General features: G+C 39.8%; 1 protein-coding gene across 1 annotated transcript in view; it reads right to left on the bottom strand.

The window, feature by feature from the left end:
- LOC129438701 (macrophage mannose receptor 1) overlaps positions 1–23,681 on the bottom strand; it is a 98,621-nt gene that overhangs the window by 3,148 nt on the left and 71,792 nt on the right. The window contains 11 exon segments of the mRNA XM_073858848.1: positions 69–230; positions 310–426; positions 1,961–2,113; positions 2,811–2,976; positions 3,090–3,322; positions 3,468–3,573; positions 9,476–9,618; positions 9,919–10,021; positions 15,515–15,654; positions 15,988–16,088; positions 22,015–22,055. Of these exon segments, the coding sequence (XP_073714949.1) occupies positions 69–230; positions 310–426; positions 1,961–2,113; positions 2,811–2,976; positions 3,090–3,322; positions 3,468–3,573; positions 9,476–9,618; positions 9,919–10,021; positions 15,515–15,654; positions 15,988–16,088; positions 22,015–22,055 (1,465 nt within the window).

Here is a 23,681-nt window from a genome sequence, read left to right as displayed (position 1 = left end):
GTAGATATTTACAAACAGTAAGGTGATGTGATATTAATGCAGATTATTTGTTAGTTTATATGTCAGACCTTTAGCAGTCTTGCAGATATAACCTCTCTGATCATTACAGTTGATGGTGCTCCACGTCCCAGTGTCTGACTGAACTTCAACACAAACGTTAACATCATCCGGCATCCGCGGTTTCCAGTTCATGTAATCCACAACCGTATTATCAATCCACATCCAATCACCTGTCATACACAAACATCACTTCAATATCTCTGTGATTTTAAATGTGTTGTATTGGTTTAGATGAAGGCTCGTTCTGACCCATATGACTGCGGTGAAGTCCAATCCAGACTGACTTGACTTCATCCTGCAGGATCTCCAGGTTTTGTCGGATAAACTGTGATTCTATTGGATCCTCAATACTCACTAAAGATGCACCTGAAATGACAGATAACTCACTGTATCTACTTTTAAAAACAATCATTCAGCCGTTAAAGTTCTGAATGTTACAGCTGCCAAAGATGAGAAACAACAACAACAAAGTAACATTAAAACATTTGTCCATTTACTGCACTACACATTCAGATGTGAGGAGTAAAGCTTGACCTCAAAATGAGTGAATTCAATCAGTGTGTGTCCAATTTAAATGTATGTAAATGTTTTTAATATTTCTAAAACATGTGATCATTTTTAAAGGTGCCAAAGAATGCATTGCAATAATCTGTTAAATTGTTCTGTGATATAGACGGTTTCATCGGACGCACGTGATACACGTCTGGATTTGAACTTTACTTCTGGTTTCGTTTTTGTAATGGTCTGACTAGTTGCTAAACCGCTAAACTGATCTCTTAAACAAATGCCTCATTGAAAATAACAGATGTTTTGGTTTCCTCTGTAATCTATGTGTTGGTTTTTTGCTTGTTATATAAATAAACTACGTTTAAAGTACTTTGTGGTTATTTATTATTAGCGGAGTTTACCAGAAGTTACGTGCGTACCGCGACAGCCGCTTGTTTATGTTGTTACTGCTGAAACTGTCTATAGAAGGCATGTAACAGTGCAAAAATGATCCAGAGACAGTTCTACATGTCCATTTACAATCCTAGGATTTGCCCCCTTGGAATAAAATGGTCTATTATTACCTTATTTGGAAGGGTCATGAATAATTATGTTGAGATTTGCTCTAATTCGCAGGAGATCCACATGCACTCATGAGAATTAACAAATGCAAACAAAAATTCACACACTGAAATCAGCAAATGCACACAAAAATTCACACACTGAAATCAGCAAATGCACACAAAAAATTCACACACTGAAATCCCCAAATTCACACAAAAAATTCACACACTGAAATCCCCAAATTCACACAAAAAATTCACATGCTGAAATCCACACAGAAGATATGTAAAAATTCAAATCAATCCTCCTCGAGTCTTCAACCGAGTGTGTGATTTTTTTTTGTGTGCATTTGTGGATTTCAGTGTGTGAATTTTTTTGTGTGTATTTTTGGAAGGTTTTGATACTGTTTTCACTCCATATTATCAGACGAAGATAGATATTTTGAGAAACAACAATTTTTTTGAAAATTGTTAATGGACGTTTCTGAGTGGTAAATTTGTGTTTTTTTTCAGTATGGACCTGCAAAGCGTAAATAGTAGCCTTAACACTAGCATATAGCATGAACTAGCATATGGTGCTGACTCAGCAGTCAAAACTTTGTGTTTAGCATTGTAACAACTTAGTTTTTAATTTAATGTGTTTTTTAATGTTGGGGCTTCCAATCTCAATTGTAACGTCACACTCGGTGTTATGTTGAGATTGGTCTGTTTTCCAGCAGTTTTTTCATGCACAAGATTTACACAAGAAGGAGGAAACAATCGTGTTTGAGGGTCACTATAAATCATAACCATGTACAGACCATTTTAATGAATCAATTTAATCTCATTGAGAGGAGGATGAAGCGTCTTACCCATTCTTATACATTCCACTGTGGCTTTAGCCCAGATGTCTTTTATGGAGGTCATGAATGTATAGCAGTGTCCTCTAAACGGAATCCAACTATTTCTGTGATCTGATTCGGGGCAGTTACCTGGCAGCTGAGGAGGATCTGTAGGGGCAAAAACTGTAGACCGTGTGAGGGGTTAGTATATCAAATCTCTCTAAATCTGAAACTGTCAATTAAAACCATATGATAAACTTTAAATATATTAGTAAACAACAGACATATGCTGCTTCAAATTGAAATATTCCTAATTCAAATATAAATTGAGGCTCAAAATTCGAGCCTAAAACCTCAGAATTTAAAATCTTGTAACTCTTTCCCACCACTGAAAAGTTAACTCGTCAAATGAGAGAAAACACTTCCCTGCCAATGACGAGTTTTTGCTCAATTTTTTTTTTAAAGCACAGGATCTGTCCTTTCATTTTATATATTGCATGTTTATATATTTAAAGAAGAACATTTTCTGTAAGGTATTACATTTTTGTGATTAATAATCATAAAAAATGCTGGCGCTGGCTGGCAACTTCTTTTATAAAACGCTGGCGGGGAAAGAGTTAATCTGAAGGTTTATTTTTTAATGTGTGAAACTACGTTTGTAGACAAAAATATAGTTTATGTCATTAAAGTATCTTTGATTTAAAAATCTTTTAAATGATCAAAAAAGACAAAGTTTGTGCTACTGGAGTTTATCTTTTAAGGACTGTATTGAGACTGTAAAGGAATTTCTTAAAATGGTAAAATGATTGGGGAAATATTTCTGGAAGCAAAGCAACTAAACATTATCTAAATATAAATGATTATATGTAGAATGAAATACCTGTTGATCGTTTACAGAGGGAATAATATGTGTTGTTACACGCTGCAGTTTTCCAGTCTCCATCCGTGTCAATATAAACACAAGGTAAATTGTTTTTGGGTTCTCCTGTAGCCCATTTACTGTATCTTTGAAACCAGTTATCCACCCAGCGATAGCGTCCACCTGTCTGAAGAAACCACATTACCACACTCATATGTTAGTAAAATCATTTCTGCAGTGTGTATACAGTATATGATATTACATGAATGTGTTTATTGTGAAGAGAGATTAATTTATTACCAGGTTACTGTTGAGTCCGATCCACAAAGGTTCTTTAAGTTTGTCGACTTGTAGGCTGGTGTACGCCTGACTGATGGAGTCCAGTACACTCGCAAGATCAGCATCATCAGCTTTACACTGTCTTCTCGCTTCATCCCAGCTCATTTTCTCCAGCTGGACCTTATATGAATCATTGCGCAGACTGAAGTATTTCTGTGGTACTGCTGTGGTCACGGGAGCGGACAGCTGAGAGTCTAAAACACAATCAAAATACATACAGATTATCTACAGTAAGAGATTAACAAGTAACCAATAAACTTGTGTGTTTACTTCAGTCAATGTGATTGTATTGAGTTACAGTTATAACATTTACGCATTGAGGTCTTTTCTTCATCTAACCTGTGTTCCTCTTGCAGATGAAACCTTTCTTATCTCCACAGTCTTCAACTTTCCACATACCAGTGGACTTCTCTGGGTGTTTAACCATCACAACACACTCATTGCCCTACATGGAAAAGAGTTCAGATTATTTGTAAACTGGGACAAAAACAACCATGAGGGTTAATTTTTATATCATCTGAAAATGGAATAAATAAGGTTGTTTGGAATAAGGTTGCCGGACTCTGCCCCGAGATGGCAGCCAGCGGCGGTGGTGGTTGGCTTGGAGTGGAATGAACCTTCCCCTACCCAAACTGTCCCGCCTTGATGATTGTTACTTCGGGGGTGCTCGAGCCTCTCAGTCCTTACCCTGTGCCCTTCTTCCCCGAGTTGCATGAGGAGTTAATGAGGGTGTGGAAAACCCCATTTTCCAACTGGAACTGGCCGTATCAGCCCTCACTTCTCTCGGGGGTGGAGCTGCCAAGGGGTATACTGGTATCCCGTTAGTGTAGCACCCGGTTGCAATGCAGTTGTGTCTACAAGACAGGCTTACTCGCTGAATGCAACGAGAAGACCCCCGAGAAAACCCGCTCAGCATCATGCTCTCGTATCTCCAGCATCGTTTGGAGAGGAGGCTGTCACCTTTTACTATTAAAGTCGATATCACTGTGATATCCGCTCACCACATACGTAAATGGTATATCTGTGGGTCAGCACGACCTGGTCATTAGATTTCTCAGAGGTGCCCGAAGGCTATATCCTTTGCGCCCTCCCTCTATTCCTCCGTGATGCTTAAAGCCTTACAGGACATTCCCTTTGAGCATCTGCATTCTGTAAGTATCAAACTTCTCACAATAAGAACTCTAACACTCTTTAAATTGGCTTTCAATAAGAGGACAGGGGACCTTTATGCATTTTCGGTTGACGATTTGTGCTTTAAGTTCTGGCCCGCCGAATCTAGCATAACACTGAGACCCCGGCCCGGCTAAGTGCCCAAAGTTGCCACCACTCCTCTCAGAGATCAGGTGGTGAACTTGCAAGTGCTGCCTTTGGAGGAGGCAGACCCAACCATGGCTCTATTATGTCTTGTACGTGCACTATGTGTGTACTGTTTTTGATGCATAAACAAGAATCGTGATCAGACTCTTTGTCATGTCTTTCCCGTTAGACAGAGGACATTAAAGAATAGCCATGGATAACCATTCAGGAACAAGAGAACTTGCGTCTTTTAATGCTCACATTGCACTTGTACAAACATGGCAAAATACACTTCGACATACTATGTCATCGCTACGTGACTCCACCCATTACATATGCATTAAAAAAACCATACATAACACTCCTCCCCCCAAAACAGAAAGTCCTTTCTTTTATTTCATTCTTTTGTTCCTGAAAATAGAAAAAAAGTAACCAAAAAAACTTTCAGAAAACACATTTGCACATTGTCAGCATCCTTTATATCTTAACCTACTATAAATCAAGCCTCTTAGGCGGCCGCCTCTCTCTAGTGGAGTAACGGCATTCCATGCAAGACACAGGCTCTGAAACAGAAACTCTGGAATCTGGAGCATGTTGGATGTCAGAGTTTTGCAACTTTGGAAAGCTTTCAGACTCAGGCGGAGCAGGACCCTCAGCTGAAAAAGGTGGAGAGTGGAGAGTCCACTATCACTTCTGGAGACCTTGGGAAGTCAGCAACGGGCATGGGAACGCAGACTCGACCTCAGTGGAAGATCCCAGCAACAGCTGGTCCAAATGTCGCCTCCAGATAAGCTTGTCAGATGTTAGAACAGTGTATGACACTGGGCCAGTCTGACCTAGAACAGTCGCTGGTACCCACTTTGGTCCCGAAGTATAGTTGCGAGCTAGAACATGTTGTCCTGGATAGAACAGTCTGTTTTTAGCCTTCATGTTTTTCCTGTAAACTTGCTTCTGTTGTTGGCGAGTTACTACCTCTTTGACATTGGAAGGCTTCAGCAAATCAAAACCAGAGAGCAGCGAACACTTCAACATCAGAGAAGCTGGAGAAACCTTTGTTGTCCCATGGCAGGCGTTTCGGTATAATGACAAAAAATCATGCAGGCGTTGATGAAGGCTCCCTTTTCCTTGTGACGTTTTCAAGGCGTGTTTGATGGTTTGAACCATTCTCTCTGCGAGACCGTTCGTAGCTGTGTGGTACGGTGCTGATTTAATATGTTGAACACCACAACATTGTAAAAACACAGCAAATTCTTGGGATGTAAATTGTGGCCCATTGTCACTGATTATTTGTTCAGGGTAGCCAAAATGGCTAAACATCTCTCCCAGTTTTACTACTGTTTTTTCAGCAGTTGTAGAGTGTATTAAAGCAAATTCAGGCCACTTGCTGTGGGCATCCACCACAATAAACAACATCTTTCCTTCAATCAGATCGCAAAATCCATGTGTATACGCTGCCAAGGTGTTTCTGGCCAGTCCCACGGGTGTAAGGGAGCCAATTGAGGTTAATTTCTCACTTGCTGGCAGGATGAACATGACTTTGCTTTACCTTCAATGTCGCTCTCAAGACCCGGCCACCAATAACTTTGTGCCATTTCCTTCATTCGCACGGTACCACAATGGACGACATGGAGCTGCTGAAGGACCAGCTTCCTCAGTGATGGGGGAATTATGACAACTTTGTCCCCAGAGAAGACATCCAGAATGTACCGACAGTTCGTTTTGTCTAGATAGGTATGGCTTTAAGTTGGTGGTGTCCGCAGGGATATGTCCATCTTTTACCATTTCCATGACTGCTGACAGAATTGGATCATTACGTGTACATCTCCTCACTTGTGTGGACGTGACTGGAACCATATTGACTTGCTCAAAGTAGAAAATGTCTCTCTGCTTGCTCTCTGGACATGTCACAGTTAATGGTAGTCTGGATAGACCGTCTGCATTACCATGCAGTTCTGGCTACTGATATCTAATTTCATAGATATGTGATGATAACAACAGGGCCCTTCTCTGCATTCGGCTCGCTGCCAGGGAGGGGATACCGGTGTGTGGCCCAAGAATGGTGGTTAAAGGCCGATGATCAGTAAGCAGACTAGATAAACTGCCTGCCATACAAGTATTGGTGAAATTTCCGAATACCAAAAATTATTCCCAAAGCTTCCCGCTCGATTTGTGCATACCTGCACTCTGCTTTGTTCAAGGTGCGCAAGCCGAATGCTATTGGCCTCTCTTCTCCTGAAGGCATGATATGAGAAATCATGGCCCCCACACCATAGGGTGATGCATCACAGGATAACTGCAGGGGAAGCTTCGGATCAAAATGGGTCAGCACACCAGATTTTACCAGAGCTTTCTTGGCTTCTTGAAAAGTGTCTCAAATTGCTGTGTCCACTCCCATGACTGGTTGCTACACAGAAGTTGGTGTTTCAGCAGTGTGGCCAAACCATTGATGAATCGACCATAGTAATTTAGAAGACCAATGAATGAGTGGAGCTGGCTGACGTCTGTGGTGCTGGAGCCTCTAACTCTAGCTCTTACTTTTGAAGGTGCCTTGTGCAATCCATCAGAATCAATCACATGTCCAAGATATTCCACAGACTGCTTGAAAAACTCACATTTGTCTTTTCTCACTCTTAAGCCATATTCCTTTAGGCACTGGAGTGTATTATCCAGATTACTCAGGTGTTCCGCTTCCGTTTTTCCTGTCACTAATATGTCATCTAAGTAGCACTGCACCCCCGACAGGCCACTCAACACCTGATCCATAGCCCTCTGGAAAACCGAAGGAGCTGAAGTAATAACAAATGGAAGAAGTTGGTATCTATATAGTCCTTTGTGCATGACAATTGTCAGTAACTCTTTAGAGCTTTCATTGACTTTCATTTGTAGGTAGGCTTGACTGAAATCAAGTTTGCTGAACCGCTTTCCCCCAGCCAAACCAGCAAACAGATCATCAATGAGGGAAGTGGATATTGGTCGGAAGACAGACCGGGTTTACTGTCACTTTAAAGTCACCACAAATTCTAATAGACCCATCCTTTTTAAGCACAGGTGCAATAAGCGTAGCCCATTCACTATTATTCACTGGTACAATGACTCCGCTGGTTTCCAGCTCTTCCAAAGCTGTCTCAACTTTAGATCTGAGGGAATATGGCACAGAACGGGCTTTGTAACACTTGGGCTTACTATCAGATTTGATGTCGAGTTTAGCTGTAATGTCCTTCATCATACTAAGTTCGTCCTTGAAAACATCAGCATGCTTTTCCAGAACAGCACTGAGCTCAGTGTTTCCTTTTGACACCATCTGCACCATCGGCCAATCCAGTTTCATGGTTTCCAGCGATTCTCGTCCAAGCAAAGCTGGGTTGTCCCCTTTAACCACATACAGTGGCAGCGTTGCTGACTGACCATTTAACTCCACTTCCACATCCATTTCACCTCGAATGGCCACAGGCTCCCCTGTATACGTTTTCAAAACTATATTTGAGGGCTTTAGGCAGACATGCTTAAGTGTTTTATGGTACACAGCATATGACACGATTGACACAGCAGCGCCAGTATCTATCTCCATACGCACCGGCTCTCCTTCAATGACGGGTGTCACCCAATATCCTTTGGATTCTCTTTCCACTGCCAGAATTTTTAAAGGAACTTCTTCCAAAGAGGAGTCAGTGTCTTCTGTGTAATCCTTGTAACTTGATTGCATTGTACACACATTCTTCTTTTTCTTTAATGTGCCAGGCGTTTTATTGAATTTTTGTTTGGCAGTCTTTTGTTTTCCTCTGCAAGCACATTCTACGTGGCCTTTTTATCCACAACCACGGCACACAAATTCTTTACACCAACACTCAGATGCCAGATGTCAGACTTTGCCACATCTATAACATGTTGCATTATTAGGTGCTTTACAAGGGAAATTTTGGAATGTGTTCATTTTAGTAGACAGTTTATGAACTTTATCTGAGTTACTGAATTGGTGAGCTTCTTTAGCCGCTAGTTCCATGCTTACACTTATTTCAGTGGCTTTTTGCAATGTGAGATTACTTTCACTTAACAGTCTTTTTTGAGTGGCTTCGCTTCTCAATCCACATACGAGCCTGTCCCTGATTGTATAATTTAAAACATCATAGAATTCACAGTGTTCGGAAAGTTTCTTCAGTGCAGCCACAAACATAGTTACAGTCTCTCCCTCCTCCTGATTTCTCTTGTGAAATCGGAATCTTTCCGCTATGACCAACGGTTTAGGTGAAAAATGTGCGCCACAATTTGTGCATAAGTTTTCTCACCTGGTTTTGCGGGCTGTACTAGGCTGCGTAACAAAGTGAAAATCTTTGCACCCATCAAACTGAGAAATGTAGGCACAAGCTTCTCATCCTCAATGGGGTTTGCCTTCAGGAAATATCCAAATCGCTACGTATATGAGCTCCATTGTTCAACATTTTCGTCGAAATGTACGATATTTCCTATAACGCCAGCCATATCGACTTTCCGTCACTAATCACAGACAAACTCATGCCGCCCGCGGCTGTTATCAGCACTTCACACACGCAGAGGTTCTTTCAAAACATCCTCGTCGTCACTTTGTCATGTCTTTCCTGTTAGACAGACGACATTAAAGAAGAGCCAGGGATAACCATTCAGGAAGAAGAGAACTTGTGTCTTTTAATGCTCACATTGCACTTGCACAAACATGGCAAAATACACTTCCACATACTACGTCATCGCTATGTGACTCCACCCATTACATATGCATTAAAGAAACCATACATAACACTCTTTAACTGTGCAAGATTTAATTCTGGATACAAAAAAAGACTTCCATTGAGTTAATAAAATCGTAAAACATTCAAATTAACAACTAGGATCAGTTAAACTGAAACACGCTCCCACTGAGATGAAAATATAATTAGATGCTTATATTTACTGCTATGATCAAACCCAAAGTTTTTTATGTAAGATAACACAGAAAACTGACTTGTGAAACAAATACACAACAAACAAAATATTAGCTTTGATTATTGTGCTAGTAATGATTGTAAGTATCTTGACCCTACCATTGATGAAGGTTCACCTTTGAGCCAGTTTGTGTATTTGACAGCTCGACGTTCAGCCCACACAAATTTTTTTTTTAAGGTAATGTCCCTTGCACCGATCCACACGTCATCAACAGCACTTAGCATTAAAGTTGTGAGAAAAGCTGAAAATGCAAACAAAGGTATTTATGTAATGCAATGCATATATTCATTTAACATCAGTTAAACTTCACACTCCACCTAAAGTACAGCCACTATCTGTGCTGGTTTAGCACTAGGTCACAAATTTAAATAAAGTCAATGTAATACTTTTAATTGCAAACATGTAAACTAGCTTTAATAGTAGCAAATACATGTTGAATTCTTTAAGCATCACAATGATATCAGCAGGTTTCATTTCTTATAAAAATAAATAAATTCAGGTGTAAAGGATAAACAGATAACAGTATTTGTGTCATACTTACATTGCTCTGTGCGACTCCAAATAGACACCAGATTGCCTTTATTAGAAATGCAGTGATCTCGTGCTTGTTCCCAATACATCTTAATATCGAAAAACTTGTAACACTATTTGGAAACACAAACGCTCAGATTTAAGGTGTGCAGCTTTGATTATCAAATTATCTTGTTCAGGGAAATAGCAGAAAAAAAGTCTCAGTTCAGTGTTGCCAGATTGGGCGGGTTCCCGCCCAATTGGGCGGTTTTGAATTTGATTGTGCGGGTAAAAAATGGCTTGGGCGGGTGTGCAAAAATTGGGCTGGTTTGGGATCAGTTGGGCGGGTTTGAAACGTGCATTTTATAGGCTAATTATTTAGCAAAAAACCCAAGTGTGCATGTATTTCATCTCACGTTACTAAATAGACGCCCACTGTATGTGTTTGTGTCAACGCCACGCCGATGACGAGTCCGCGTTTAGCCAATCACAAGTGATAGCAGCCAGCCAGCTCTGTCAGTCTCAGCGGGAAATCAAGATGTCGATGTGGGAAAATATATAAAAAGTTAGGAGTGGGAGAGTGACCCGGGCCTGAAGCAATGGATAATGCCTTTTAAAATCGGTAAATAGCACTGCAAATTCTGCAACACGGACTCCGGATTGCAACTTATACGTTGCTTGTCTCACACATCAGCCGTGTCTCAATGCGAATGCTGCAGCCTCCGGAGGTCGCATTAACTGTCTTGTTTCAGAATATTAAAGGGATACTTCACCGATTTAGCATTCAGCTTTGTATCTGTAGAAACCCGGCAGTATTACTGAATGACCATGTTTCCCTCCCTCATTTCCCCCTGAGAGGAGAGATATCTGCATTTTGGTTCTGCAAAAAAGTCCTCCGATGATGTAATATGACGATTTTTGCATCATCGGAGGACTTTTTTGCAGAACCAAAATGCAGATATCTCTCCTCTCAGGGGGAAATGATGGAGGGAAACATGGTCATTCAGTAATACTGCCAGGTTTCTACAGATACAAAGCTGAATGCTAAATCGGTGAAGTATCCCTTTAACAATTATAAAGTTGACTTTTATTCTTAGTTAATAGTAAATTGTTGTAATATGCTTATAACTTGCGAATGTAATGCTCAGTTAACAAAAATAAACTAGGCTTGATGACGTATGCACCCTGCATATGCGACCTCCGCAGGCTGCAGCCGGAGTGAGAAATGGACATCAATTACATGTGGTTGAGTCGTGGCTGAATTATCGGAGCATTTCAGGTGAACAAAACCAAATGTTCGGCTGTCATTAAGTCAATTCTGGCACCATGAACTTCAGCCAGACTTAGGGTTGCCAACCGTTCCGTATAATACGGAATCGTCCCGTATTTGACACATAAAATTCTTGTTCCATATTGAACTGATACGGAACGCAGTTTGTTCCGTATTTTATGAAAATTAATTCAGTGCAAATACATGACAGACACATAGCTTCTAATATGTCAGCCATGAACGAAGACCGCGTCATTTGTATAAGAAAACCCTGACGGTGCGGTCATTTCTCCCTCTGTTTGTCTATGATCAGCGTAGCGCTTTTAACATCTTGCAGCCCCATCAGGGAATGCCCTTTTAATTGGTCGTTTCAGTCATTGTGATGTCACGTATCATAGCAACGATGACGACAAGTGACAACAGCGGTAATGTAAAAATGACTGCATCCGAGCAGCCGGCGAAAAAGAAACGAGCACAAAAATATAAAATTGAATGGGAAAATGATTACCTGTGGCTGGGATGCGTGAGGGGCAATGAATACAAGGCCAATTGTATCATATGCCGCCGCGTTTTTTCTGTTTGTCACGGCGGAGTGTGTGATATTAAGCAGCACGCAAGAGGAGCGAGAGGCTGTGGGCACAGGATGGAGCTATGTCAAGGTTCATTGTCCGTCAGTCGTCTCCAGAGGCTCATATGGTATGTAATTATGTGGATTTTTAAAACTCAAATATAGTTGATAAGAAAGTGATAGGCTAAACCTGTACTATCTCTCCAGTGCTCTCCCTCTTTCCTGTGTCCCGCTCCCCCTCGTCTCATAATGTGTCAATCATTTCTGATGGGTTTCTTATTAAATAATTATGGATTTAGCTCAAGGTTTAAAAAGGGGTGGGGTCTTTGAAGAGGGTGTATTATAAACTTAACAAAACCATGGTTCATTGTTGGCAAAATGATCATGATAGCCTTTATATTTCACATCTGTGGTTCAGTCTTGTATACTTATTAGGCATACTTTGCTATTCATTAAATATTTAGGCCTAAGAAGTTGTATGAAATATATGTATCTAAATTTATTAATTAGTTTCCACTATTTTCACCAGAAGTCTTCATTTAAGGGGTTATTTTTTTTTCAAAATCCCCCCCCCCCCCGGCGTTCCTTATTTCCATTTCAGAAAGTTGGCAACCCTAGCCAGACTGTACATAGTTCTGAAAAGTTCAGATGTAAAGTGTGTTCAGCATCCTTGCAAGTTCAGCCAACATCCTATTTTTGTTCTGCATTTACTGCATAAGGTAAGCCTATTTACGATCTCTCTCTCACACACACCTATTTATCAGGAGTAAAAATACATTATTAATAATAATATAAAGAGATAAAAAACAGACATTGTTGAAATTGTTATTAAAAAATTGGGTATTTGAATAATCATAAAACCACTTAAATATACGCTGTAAAATTGCATTGTGCGTGTGGGCGAGGGGGCATAATGTAGCTTTTGTGGACAAGTTGTCATTTTAGTGTGTGGTTCTGTTCTGGTGTCGCTAGCTATAGTATGGTGCATTAATTTTGGAAGTTAAAGTAACGAAATGCTGATCAAACTAAACCAAAATGTAGATTTAAATATTTTGGGCATTTTTTGTGCGTTTGGGCTGGTTTTGGAACAGTTTTGGGCTGGAAACCATCAACTCTATCTGGCAACACTGTCTCAGTTATGAATCCAACCCTCTTTCCCTGAAGGAAGGGAATAAAGATATCACGTTGTGACCGACGAATTGGAAACATGCTTCGCGGGACCAATCAACTTTGAGAAACTTGTAAAATGCCAATGAATTTAGCATGCGAGCATAAAACAAGCAGCAAGTGTAATACCAAATCAGCTAACTTTGCTAAGAAAGCCGAGCATCCAGTGCACGGCCGACCTCAGCAATGGTACAGCAAAGTGTGGTGACGGGACGTGACATCTCCGTTCCTTTCCTTCAGGGAATGAGGGTTACATACGCAACGAGACATTCCCTTTCAGTCAGTCACTACGACGTCACATCGTGACTGACGAATTGGGAATCTGTACCAAAGCGCCACTGAAGCTGACCCTTCCAGAGTCTGCATAAACCACCTGTCTCTAGATCTGAAGAAGCAGAACCTGGGCTTACTGCAGAAGGCCGGTCACTACTTGTTCCTTAACCCACAATAGTGAAACTAGGCAAAACTGGGAAGCAATCTTGTCTGGGCAGAACTAGGAATGCTGGGGAAGCCACACCCTAAGAAGGTTTACACTGGATGGCGTATAAGAAATGTAGTACAGCTGTTCAAGAGATCAGCGTTGGGTTTGCTTGTGGAGATACCCATAAAGAAATAAAATTCCTAGGTGCTGATAACCAAGACTCAACCTCTCTGTCTTCCTGTCCCAAATTCCAGTTCACAGAAGGTCTAATTAATTGATGTAATGTCATATACATTCTGTGTTGTGATGCTACAAAGTTTTCAGCTTCATGCTTGGTGTCATTTTAAAGGTCATGGTGCGATGGTTAAAAAAGGATGTAATACTACTCTATAGCTACTCCAGATTAACATCAGATACGCAGAAACAGCGTGTGTTATGGACGCTTTAAATTCACATCTTATGTTTACCTCATATTAACAGATCACATGATTTTTGTCACAGAAACATGCAATAGCAAGGCAATGGCAACCAGTGTTGGGGATAGTTACTTTTAAAAGTAATGCATTACAATATTAAGTTACTCCCCAAAAAAGTAACTAATTGTGGTGTTACTTAGTTACCTTTAATGGAAAGTAATGCTAACATTACTTTATAGTTACTTTTGCGTTACTTTTTCTTACTTGGCTGAGGCTAGATCTCTTTCAGGCATTGCAGGTGTTTTTTATGACTGAGAAGTTTTGCATTCAGAAATTGCATTTTCCATCGCAAAAAATGTCAAGCTCTGGCCTGCCATCTCTGTTTTCTGACTTAAATGAACAGTATGTAAGAAATGTATATTAATTAATCATAAAATGGCCCTGATATTTCACTGGACATTACGAAATCATTTTCATTTCAAATACTTATATCACTGACAACAGTGGTCTGGCCAGGATATTATCATTTAAAAAGTGGAGTTGCAGCCCTCAACTGATGTTCACTGATGTTGTTCAATGTTCAATTTAATGTTCAGTTTTGTGATTGCAGTACCAGTTTTGACCACAATCCTACATACTGTTCCTTTAAACTATTCCCGCTCGGGCGCACACGCATAGTGTGCATAATTCTAATTCAGTACATTATATATCTTTTATATCATATTAATTTAACTGAAAAGTAACTTGCACTACTTTTTTTAAAAGTAACTCAAATAATAATGTGTGCATTTTTAAAGTAATGCGTTACTTTACTCGTTACTTTAGAAAAGTAATATTATTACGTAATGCACGTTACTTGTAATGCTTTACCCCCAACACTGATGGCAACACGCATTATAAAGGTATTGGGGTCACATGCTGTACATAATTCTCATGTCTATCATAACATTGCATAAAGCAATAAAATAGCGTCATGCCTTCTGAAAATTGTATTTTCATTGCAAGCTTTCATTTCATTTCATTTCATTTCATTTCATTTCATTTCAATGACATTTGCTTGTCATTTGCTTGTCAAAGAGTAGGGGTGTGGCCCGGCATCCTGGCCAAACTTGCCCATTGGCCTACTAATAATCCCTCATACTAATTGGCTATATCACTCTGTCTCCTCTCCACTAATAAGCTGGTGTGTGGTGGGTGTTCTGGCGCAATATGGCTGCCGTCGCATCATCCAGGTGGATGCTGCACATTGGTGGTGGTTGAGGAGATTCACCCATTCATATGTAAAGCGCTTTGAGCACTGAGAAAAGCGCTATATAAATGTAACGAATTATTATTATTATTATTTGATGAGAGATGTTGTCCGCATCTTTTGTTCATTAGTTATTAAAATTTGGGCTTTGAATTGTCTTTGAGATGCTTTAGGGCTGGTTTTGAATGCCTATTGGGATGAGTTTGATACGCAAATCTGGCAACCTCGCTTGCACAGACATTTGGTTTGGATAATATAGATTGTACATGTTAACAAATATTTTAATCAGATTGCAATGTTTAGAGTGCACGTAAACTGTAATGTCGTAACCTGCAATATGATTAAATTCAGTCGTATTGACAACATTTTGTGCATGTAAACATAGCTAATGTGTTGCTTTCAATAATTTAACAAAAATAGTCCTAGTTTTAATGGAAAACCAAGGAATCCCCAAGTTTTTTGGGGGGAGGGGACTCATGGCATCTCTTAATGCTTATGTGGGTCCCCAAATGTATTTGGACAGTATTGGTTCTTACTTTTCCTCTGAACAGAGTCCATTCAGGAGCGCAGCCCCCCGGTGGTACAGTGGTTGGAGACACGGTGGTGTTGACAAAATCAGCACTTCTTTTACAGATCGAGGGTAACGATAAACCACAATTAACATCATTCCAGAATCCTACAGAAACATAAACATGTTATGCATCAGATCATGTGCACCATTAAAAAAAGCAATTAGATAAGACATACAGTATACTATATATGTGTCATATAATATTGCTGAACAATAACAAGCTTTTGAAATTTTAAACCTAATGGTAAACGTTATGTTTTAATGCAAATGAGAAAACTTTCTCAGAGGTCAGCTTCAACACTAATTTAATCTGAATCAATAGATTATAATCTAGATGTGATGTCTCTGAAGCAGGACTGCATAGCTGCCTCAGCATTAGTGGATGTTGTTCTTCATCTATTTGCTATATCATATACAGCTGTAATGAGAAGTTCTTACCTGAGCTTCTCAAAACGGTCACACAGTTCTCATTATTGTTGGCGAAATTTGGTTCATCTTGTTCCCATGCAGTGTATACAACAGGTGAACCGTCCACCCAACTACAAACAGACAAAAACATGTCACATGTTTTATTTGCCCTGCAAATTCAGTGGACGGTCACTGTTACCCAACAACTAATATTATCACCAGAATTACTTTTTCCCATCAGCCATAAAGATTTTAAACTCTCCCCATAATCTCAGGTCATACTCTTTTCCCAATAACACTCTAAAAAATGCTGGGTTATTTTTCTACCCAAACCCTGGGTTAAGCCTTTTGGGTCATATAATTGGGTTATTTTCTCAGTATTGGGTCTTTTTTTGGTAGTTTGGTGTAACCCAATCAGTAAGGTTAATATTTGGGCTGTTTTCAACAAGTTCAAGTTATGCCATACAAACCCGTTTGCCACTAAACCTGCATTAACACCAACAGTGGGGCCTCCAGCCATATTCAAACGGGTTGGCACGTATGGTCGGGTTGCGATTTTGGTGCTTTCATGTGTCTTGTGAATAAGTATGCCATACAGACTCGTTTGCCACTGAACCTGCATTAACGACGACAGTGGGGCCTCCAGCCTTATGCGGCTTTCACATAGGATGCAGTGTGCGCTGCGCTCGCCGCGGGGTTCGGCGCAGCCAAGCGATTTGTGCTCTGATGGCCAGACCAAAGTAGGTGGGGTTTTCAATAAATTACTACAGCGTTTATATTTGCGTTAAAAAGTCGACGAGGAATACAGAGACTGATGTTGCTCGTCTCCATTTCACGCAACTTTAAGCATACCACAACAAGCTGCTTGACTTAAAACACACCTGACATGCCAACTTGAATTGCTACGTGTTTCCATGAGACGGCTTTCCTTCCGATGTCTCTGTAGGAGCATAAACTTGTATTATAAAGCTCTGAGAATCCCGAGTATAAGCTTTCGTCCATTTTGCTTGTTTGGATGCCCTGTTTCTATTGGCCGCGCGGGTAATCGACACAGAGCGCAACGCAAAAGTTAAACTATTTTGAACTTTGCTCGGCGCAACAAAAAACCGCCCTCGCGCGGCGCAAGCCATTGAAATGAATGGGTTTCATAGCGCAGCGCACACCGCATCCTATGTGAAAGCCGCATTAGTCAAACGGGTTGGCACTTATAGTCGGGTTGCGATTTTGGCGCTTTCATGTGTCTTGTGAATAGTATGCCATACAGCCCCGTTTGCCACTGAACCTGCATTAACGACGACAGTGGGGCTTCAGGCCATAGTCAAACGGGTCCACAGGTTTCAGTTTCATTTTCTCTCAAAGATCGGAAGGTGACCCTTAGTTACCATATATACCTTCGCATTGGGCCCCCAATTTGCAAAATTCTCAACTGTGGATAACATAATTATGCCGAGCATAATTAGTCAGTCTGTCTGGAACTAAGCTGATTTAAATCACATCACTGTGTGACACTTCATCATTACATGTGAATGGCCCCTACGCTAATATGATTTTGTTTTTCTCTCCCTGTCTCGTCCTCGACCCCGAGGACCATGAGACAAACAGACCCAGTTCCGGTAGATGTGAAAGATGGCACACCTCTGATCTACAGGCCGTCCTTCAACCTGATGCCCATCTGATGCCTGACCAATGATCACCGGCAGAACCCGCTTAATCTCCACTTAATCTCCTTATTCATTTATATGTGTGTATATATATATATATATATATATATATATATATATATATATATATATATATATATATATATATATATATATATATATATATATATTATATATATATATATATATATATATATATATATATATATATATATATATATATATTATATATCTCCCAAGGATTTTTCCCTCCCAGGACTTGTTTTATTTCCTCGGCTAAGCCCGGGTTTTTTTTCCCGGGGAGGCAGCCTTCTTGGGCTTAACTTAGCCTCCTCTTATAGACGTTACATTAGTAATACGCTCGCTTATAATGTTGAGTCATAGCCGCAGCAAATTTAACTGCTTACACTCTAAAAATGGTTGGGTTAAAAACAACCCAATTGGCAACCCAGCGCTGGGTAAATATTGGACAGAACACATGCTGGGTTAAAGTAACCCAACACGTTGGGTAACACATTTTAACCCAGCAGGTTGGGTTGTTGAGAAAACCCAACATGTAGTCATTTTAACCATTTATGGGATTAATATTCTGGGTTTTGGGTTATTCTTGCTGGGTTATTTTTATCATGTGCTTTATTGTAAATCAAGACCATTGTTAACAGCAAATAAATGTTTATTTGACTGCAAAATAACTACAAACTCTTACATTTTTACAGTTGTAAGTTGCAAAATCATTTAAAGTACTGCTTACTGACCCAAGTATAAATATATTTATAAAATATCATAAATTATGCACATTGAAGTAACAATGTAACAGGTTGAATCAATTCGTTTGAATTTAAGACAGAATTTGTAATTTTACAGTATATGAAATACTGAAATGTACATAAACAAAACTACAGCAGTGTAAGAAAAGAAACAATGTAATTGTTAAATTAAAAGTAAAATCATTCATAGATGTGTAAAGTTTTTTACAGAACAAATGTTTTAAGTTTCACAGAATGGAATGTATTTGACTAAAAATACTTCATTTATTAAAGTTACTCGTCGCGAACAAAGATGTACAAAGGAAACGAACAGGAGAGGATTTATCCATTTGAAAAATGACAGACTACAGGAATTCCCATAGAAGCACTGTGGTATTTATTTTCAAGCACTTAAAATGCCTTTAAACCAGAGACTGTAAAAAATATGCAAGTAGTGTCTGTGACGTCACCCATTGGTTTGTGAAGAGCATTTTTGAAGCTTAAAGTAGGCGGTGCGTGCCGTCGCCATCTTGGCCGAATTGCAGTTTAAGTCACTTCCGTATTCAGAGAGACTGATTGAGAAAAAAGATTGAGAGATCTGCTGCATGTTTCCCATGACCAGGACGAAAGGAAAGGGTTTCGAGGATTCTGTCCAGAGAAGAAATTCCACCACATTTGTTGCAATCTACAAAAGAGGAAAAAACGTTTAGTGGTCTGAACTGAATTATCAGATTTAAGTATTCAGAAAACCATGTGTGCCAAGTGAATTATACATTTTATAAAAATTATAAGGCTTTCTTTTGCATCCCTGGCTGCATTACCACCACGTGTGAGATTTTTTTCCAAAAATGCAATGGCCTGTTGTCGGTTTGCATAAGACTTTGGTGTTACACTCCTTTAACTGTTGTGCCAACAACAAAGGCTGCAAACCACACAGACTGACAAATAGGATGATCTGACTATACAGAATAAAGTACTGCAGAACTAAAATGTAGCAGATAATTAAGACATTCTCAATATATTTTAAATAGGAATTATTAAATGTTATACTTACTGGCTGAAGTTGTATGAAGGTCTTGCTAGCCTCATCAATGGATGGACATAAAAACTCTGCACACTCTAAAAAAAAGAATTGGAAAACAACATCACATCTAATCTTTGCTAAAAACATAACATCTCTGATACAGTATCAGCCACAGATCAGAGGGTTGGTCAATATAAATTTGAAATCACAGGAGACAAACCAAAAATATTATGAAATTAATATAAAATAGTAACTAAATACGACTCAATAACACATCTAAATTCATATAACATATATAGGCTACATGTTTGTTGACTGATAGTCACTTCCACGCAGCCTCCGTCTTGGTAACAAATACGTTTATGTTTTCAAGTTCATGTACAAACACTTAAATTATTGTTTCATTTTAAAAGAGAGGACCAATAATACATATAAGACACCGGTTCTTGGAAACGCTGTTTCGTTTTAATTTATCGACGCATTATCTGCCGTACCGACGGTGAAGTAAATTTGCTGCTTGTCCTGACCCTGCCTCAGTGACAGAGACGCCGGCTCCGTGATCCTCCGCAGCCGGTTAACATGTGCTCGCGCCTCGCGGTCTGTCTTTACATATTGAATGACAAGAAAGCAACTCGTTTGTCGTTAAATTTAATTTAACAGCTTCGCTATCGCTTGTTAAGCTGGGTAAGGGAAAACTGCGCGTGTGTGACACAAAAAGCCGAAGTGGGGTTGCGGAGGTCGACTCGGTACCGGTTTTGACTCGCTTTGTTAAAGGCTTACAGAAATTGTCATGAGTAAACGTAATCAACCGTGTGACGGGGATTTTGTAACATCTATTTTATTAATTTTATTAATATGCCATATCAAACATCTTAGAACGATTATTCGAGTTAATTTGTGTAAATGGCGATCTGTGGTAACAGTCGTCATTCCTCCAAATTACACCCGTCGTCTTAGTCTCTATAAATTAACACGTTGCTGTCTCGCAAAATGTTATAATCTTGTTTATATTCATGAAATGTTCACAAAAACATATAAACTTACCTTGAAACAACTGCTTCCAGACTCTGTCCTTTCACGACGACACATTCAAACATCAAAGGCGCGAAGCACATGAGCCTCTTCAAACAACCCAACATAATAACCCAGCAGTTTTAACCCAACACCTAGAAAACTGAAACTACCCAAAAAGTGTTTAAAATGTAAAAAAATAACCCAGCAAAACAACCCAACAGACTTAACCCAGCATTTTGGGTTAAAAAATAACCCAGCCATTTTTAGAGTGTATGCTATCGTGTATTTTGTTGTACTATCTGTCGTTTTTCTGTGCTTTTCACTGCTTCTATTAATGTAAAGCTGCTTTGAAACAATTAAATATTGTGAAAAGCGCTATATAAATAAAATTGAATTGAATTGAATTTTCACTGACAGTTGAATGAATGCACCCGTGGCGCATCAACCCAAATGCTGGGTCAAATTTCCAGGCAATCATCTGTAGGAACAGCAGATAACAAGCATTCAAGACAACTCCCCAACTGCTACATTTGGACTGGATTGGGGTGGGTTAACACAAACAGGTGTCCAGTTCGAGGCAAATAAGAGGCTGCTCGGACATCTTTTATGGCCAACATCAGGGTCAAAGCGGAGAAGAAGAGGACATTTCGATTGGTCCAAGGTACAAACCACTCATATTAAATTCTACAATATTATGAAAGCAGCTGAAGTCATATATGTCAACATTAGGATTTGAAAATACAGGAAATTTCCTGATCCCTAACCTACCCACTACCCCCAGTCTTACTACTACGCAAGGGAACATAACGCGATAAGTTGTGCCCACGGGATCGTAAATTTGTTGGTCACTGGGGTTTTTTGGATCAAAAACATTTTGGATGTTTAAATCCTTTAATAAAAATCTGACATTTTCATCATAAATATATGACTTCAATGAGGTTTTTACTCCATAGCCTATGAAAAACCTAAGTAAATTGCATTATGTAATAAAACAAGATAAGTGACGTATGACATTATTAAAGGCCCGTAAACACACATAATCTGCTTTTTTCAGATAATTTCAAATAAAGTTTTTAAAACAAGATAAAACAAGTTGAATAAACTGCTTAAGCAGCTCTCTCAATACTTCCTGGTTAAAAGTTGCTTATCCTGCACCTCAACTGTGTACTCTGCTCTCGGGTTGTTTTAAGACAATGTTTTTCAGAGTGTACCCAAACTTTCTTATTTACAGATATCAATAATAACAAAATCTCATCCGGGTACTGAGAGTCATCTTGACAAATGCAGTTTAATACTTTCAAATACATTCAATATACATTTGCATGACTAACAAAATATTCAATTTTTTCATGTATACTTTTGTATTTTTTCTTACAAATGATCAATATTTAATTTCCATATATTTACTCATGTGCCGCCAATTAGCTGTACATATTGCCAGATGATTATCATCACAAATAAATCCCTTAATGTGATCCAGATCACCCTGTTGTGTTTTATTCTGTGAAAACAACTGGTTTTGCTGTACATTATCTTTTACTTAAAGTTTAAATGGTTTGTTTATTTGGTCTTAGTTTAGCATCCACCCCGTTTTGTAGTCTTTCATACTCACCTAAAGGATTTGTCCAACTCTACAGTCATCCCGATGTAGAACTGAGTTAGTAATACTCCACTTCTAGATATCCATGAAACAGCATCAGTTTAGTCCTCCTCAAATGCTTGTGAATAAAAGACTTAAGAGTTTATCTCTCCTCTGAATTATACACTGTGTCTTCAGTCTACTGAGAAGTGAGCTTAAATATTGTGAAGCCCAAACAAAAGAACCTCAAATACAAGGAGCAAATTCTGTTTTTGTAAAAAAAAACAATAATCAATCTAATCATCTAACTTCCAAAACATATGCTGGCCGCAGGAATAAACACCCTTGTGGACATCCTACATACTCATGTGTCAAAGAGAGGCCTAGTGACTGTCTTATCAAAGGACATCAATGGTTAGAATCATCTGGACATCTTTATTAGATGCAACATGTGGCCACAGATAAAGTTCCTGGCAGTCATATATCAATAGCCAAACAAAATGAAACTGTAAATGCATCTTCACCAGACAATATTTAAGTTTCAAAATCATAACAAATCCATCAGTCAGAAGGTAAAAATTTACTGGTGAGCTCAGCAACAACAAAAAAATCATGGACTTTCATATAAGATACCAATGGTGGATGATGGCATTATCCTCTCTATGATAAATAAGAACCTCTTTAATAAAGTATACAAGTTTGCAACTCTTCAACTCGTAACTCACGAGTTCAAAACCACGACTCACGACTCTGAACTGGGAGTACATCGATCTAGTACGAGTTCACGGGTGGGAAGTCACGGGTTTGACTGCCGTTCCAGTGCACTTTCACCGGTAGAAGGTTGTAAAAACACGAGATACAGGCTGCCTGGAACACATAGGGTCGTGAGTCGTGGTTTTGAAGTCGTAACTCACAGGATTAAAAGCCTGCCTGGAACGCAGCATAAGATCTGACCAAAAAGTTTTGGCGGCGTCTCGTTTCCTGGTTGTTCCTATATAGTGTTTGTTGTTTTTCATTCACCAGTTTCATTAGTAGTTTTCGTTTAACGTTTGCCCCATGGACATCTCTGCCGTCCTTTTCCTAACCTTGGAGCAGAGGGACGTCCGCTGGTTTTTCACAACAGAGATTTTGTTAGCGTGGCATGTTGGATACATTATAAGGATGTCTTGCTCTGTGTTTCTTAATAGTGGAAGCCTGAATAATATGTGTCAGGCATGGCTACCAGTAGACGGTCTTCAGGGAAACTTTGCTGCCTTTGTGGGTACTGGCTTGCTGTGACTCAACCACCATCTCGGAGAACGTTGCCAGCCCCACTCCCAAGCCAGAGACTGGCCTGTCATCACCCAGTGTAGCAGAGCCTGAGCCCGGAACAGCCACCTGCGAGCCAGAGGGAACCCCCGAGCCCAGCGACAACCTGGCAACCTGGAAGCCCCCTGTCCTGACCATGTACGTGAGCCGGCAACGAGGTATATTGTCGTGGGAGTCTAAGTGGATATTAAGGAAAGCCCCATCCACACTCCCGCCGCTGAGGGTGAGCATACACCTGTTCCTGGACTGTGCAATTGACCTTTTATTCTCCCCATCATCTCCACTGGTCCCATCCTGGGTCCCATCCAGCTCCCCCTCATCCCGCTGGTCCCGCCCAGTCCTCCTGCCTCTCTGCTGGTCCCGGCCAGCCTCCCCTCCTCTCCAGTTACCAG

Source organism: Misgurnus anguillicaudatus, chromosome 21, assembly GCF_027580225.2.
Source record: "Misgurnus anguillicaudatus chromosome 21, ASM2758022v2, whole genome shotgun sequence".
In the NCBI taxonomy this organism is placed as follows: domain Eukaryota; kingdom Metazoa; phylum Chordata; class Actinopteri; order Cypriniformes; family Cobitidae; genus Misgurnus; species Misgurnus anguillicaudatus.
Note: the sequence above shows the minus strand (reverse complement) of the source record. Positions and strands in the feature narration are given on the sequence as shown.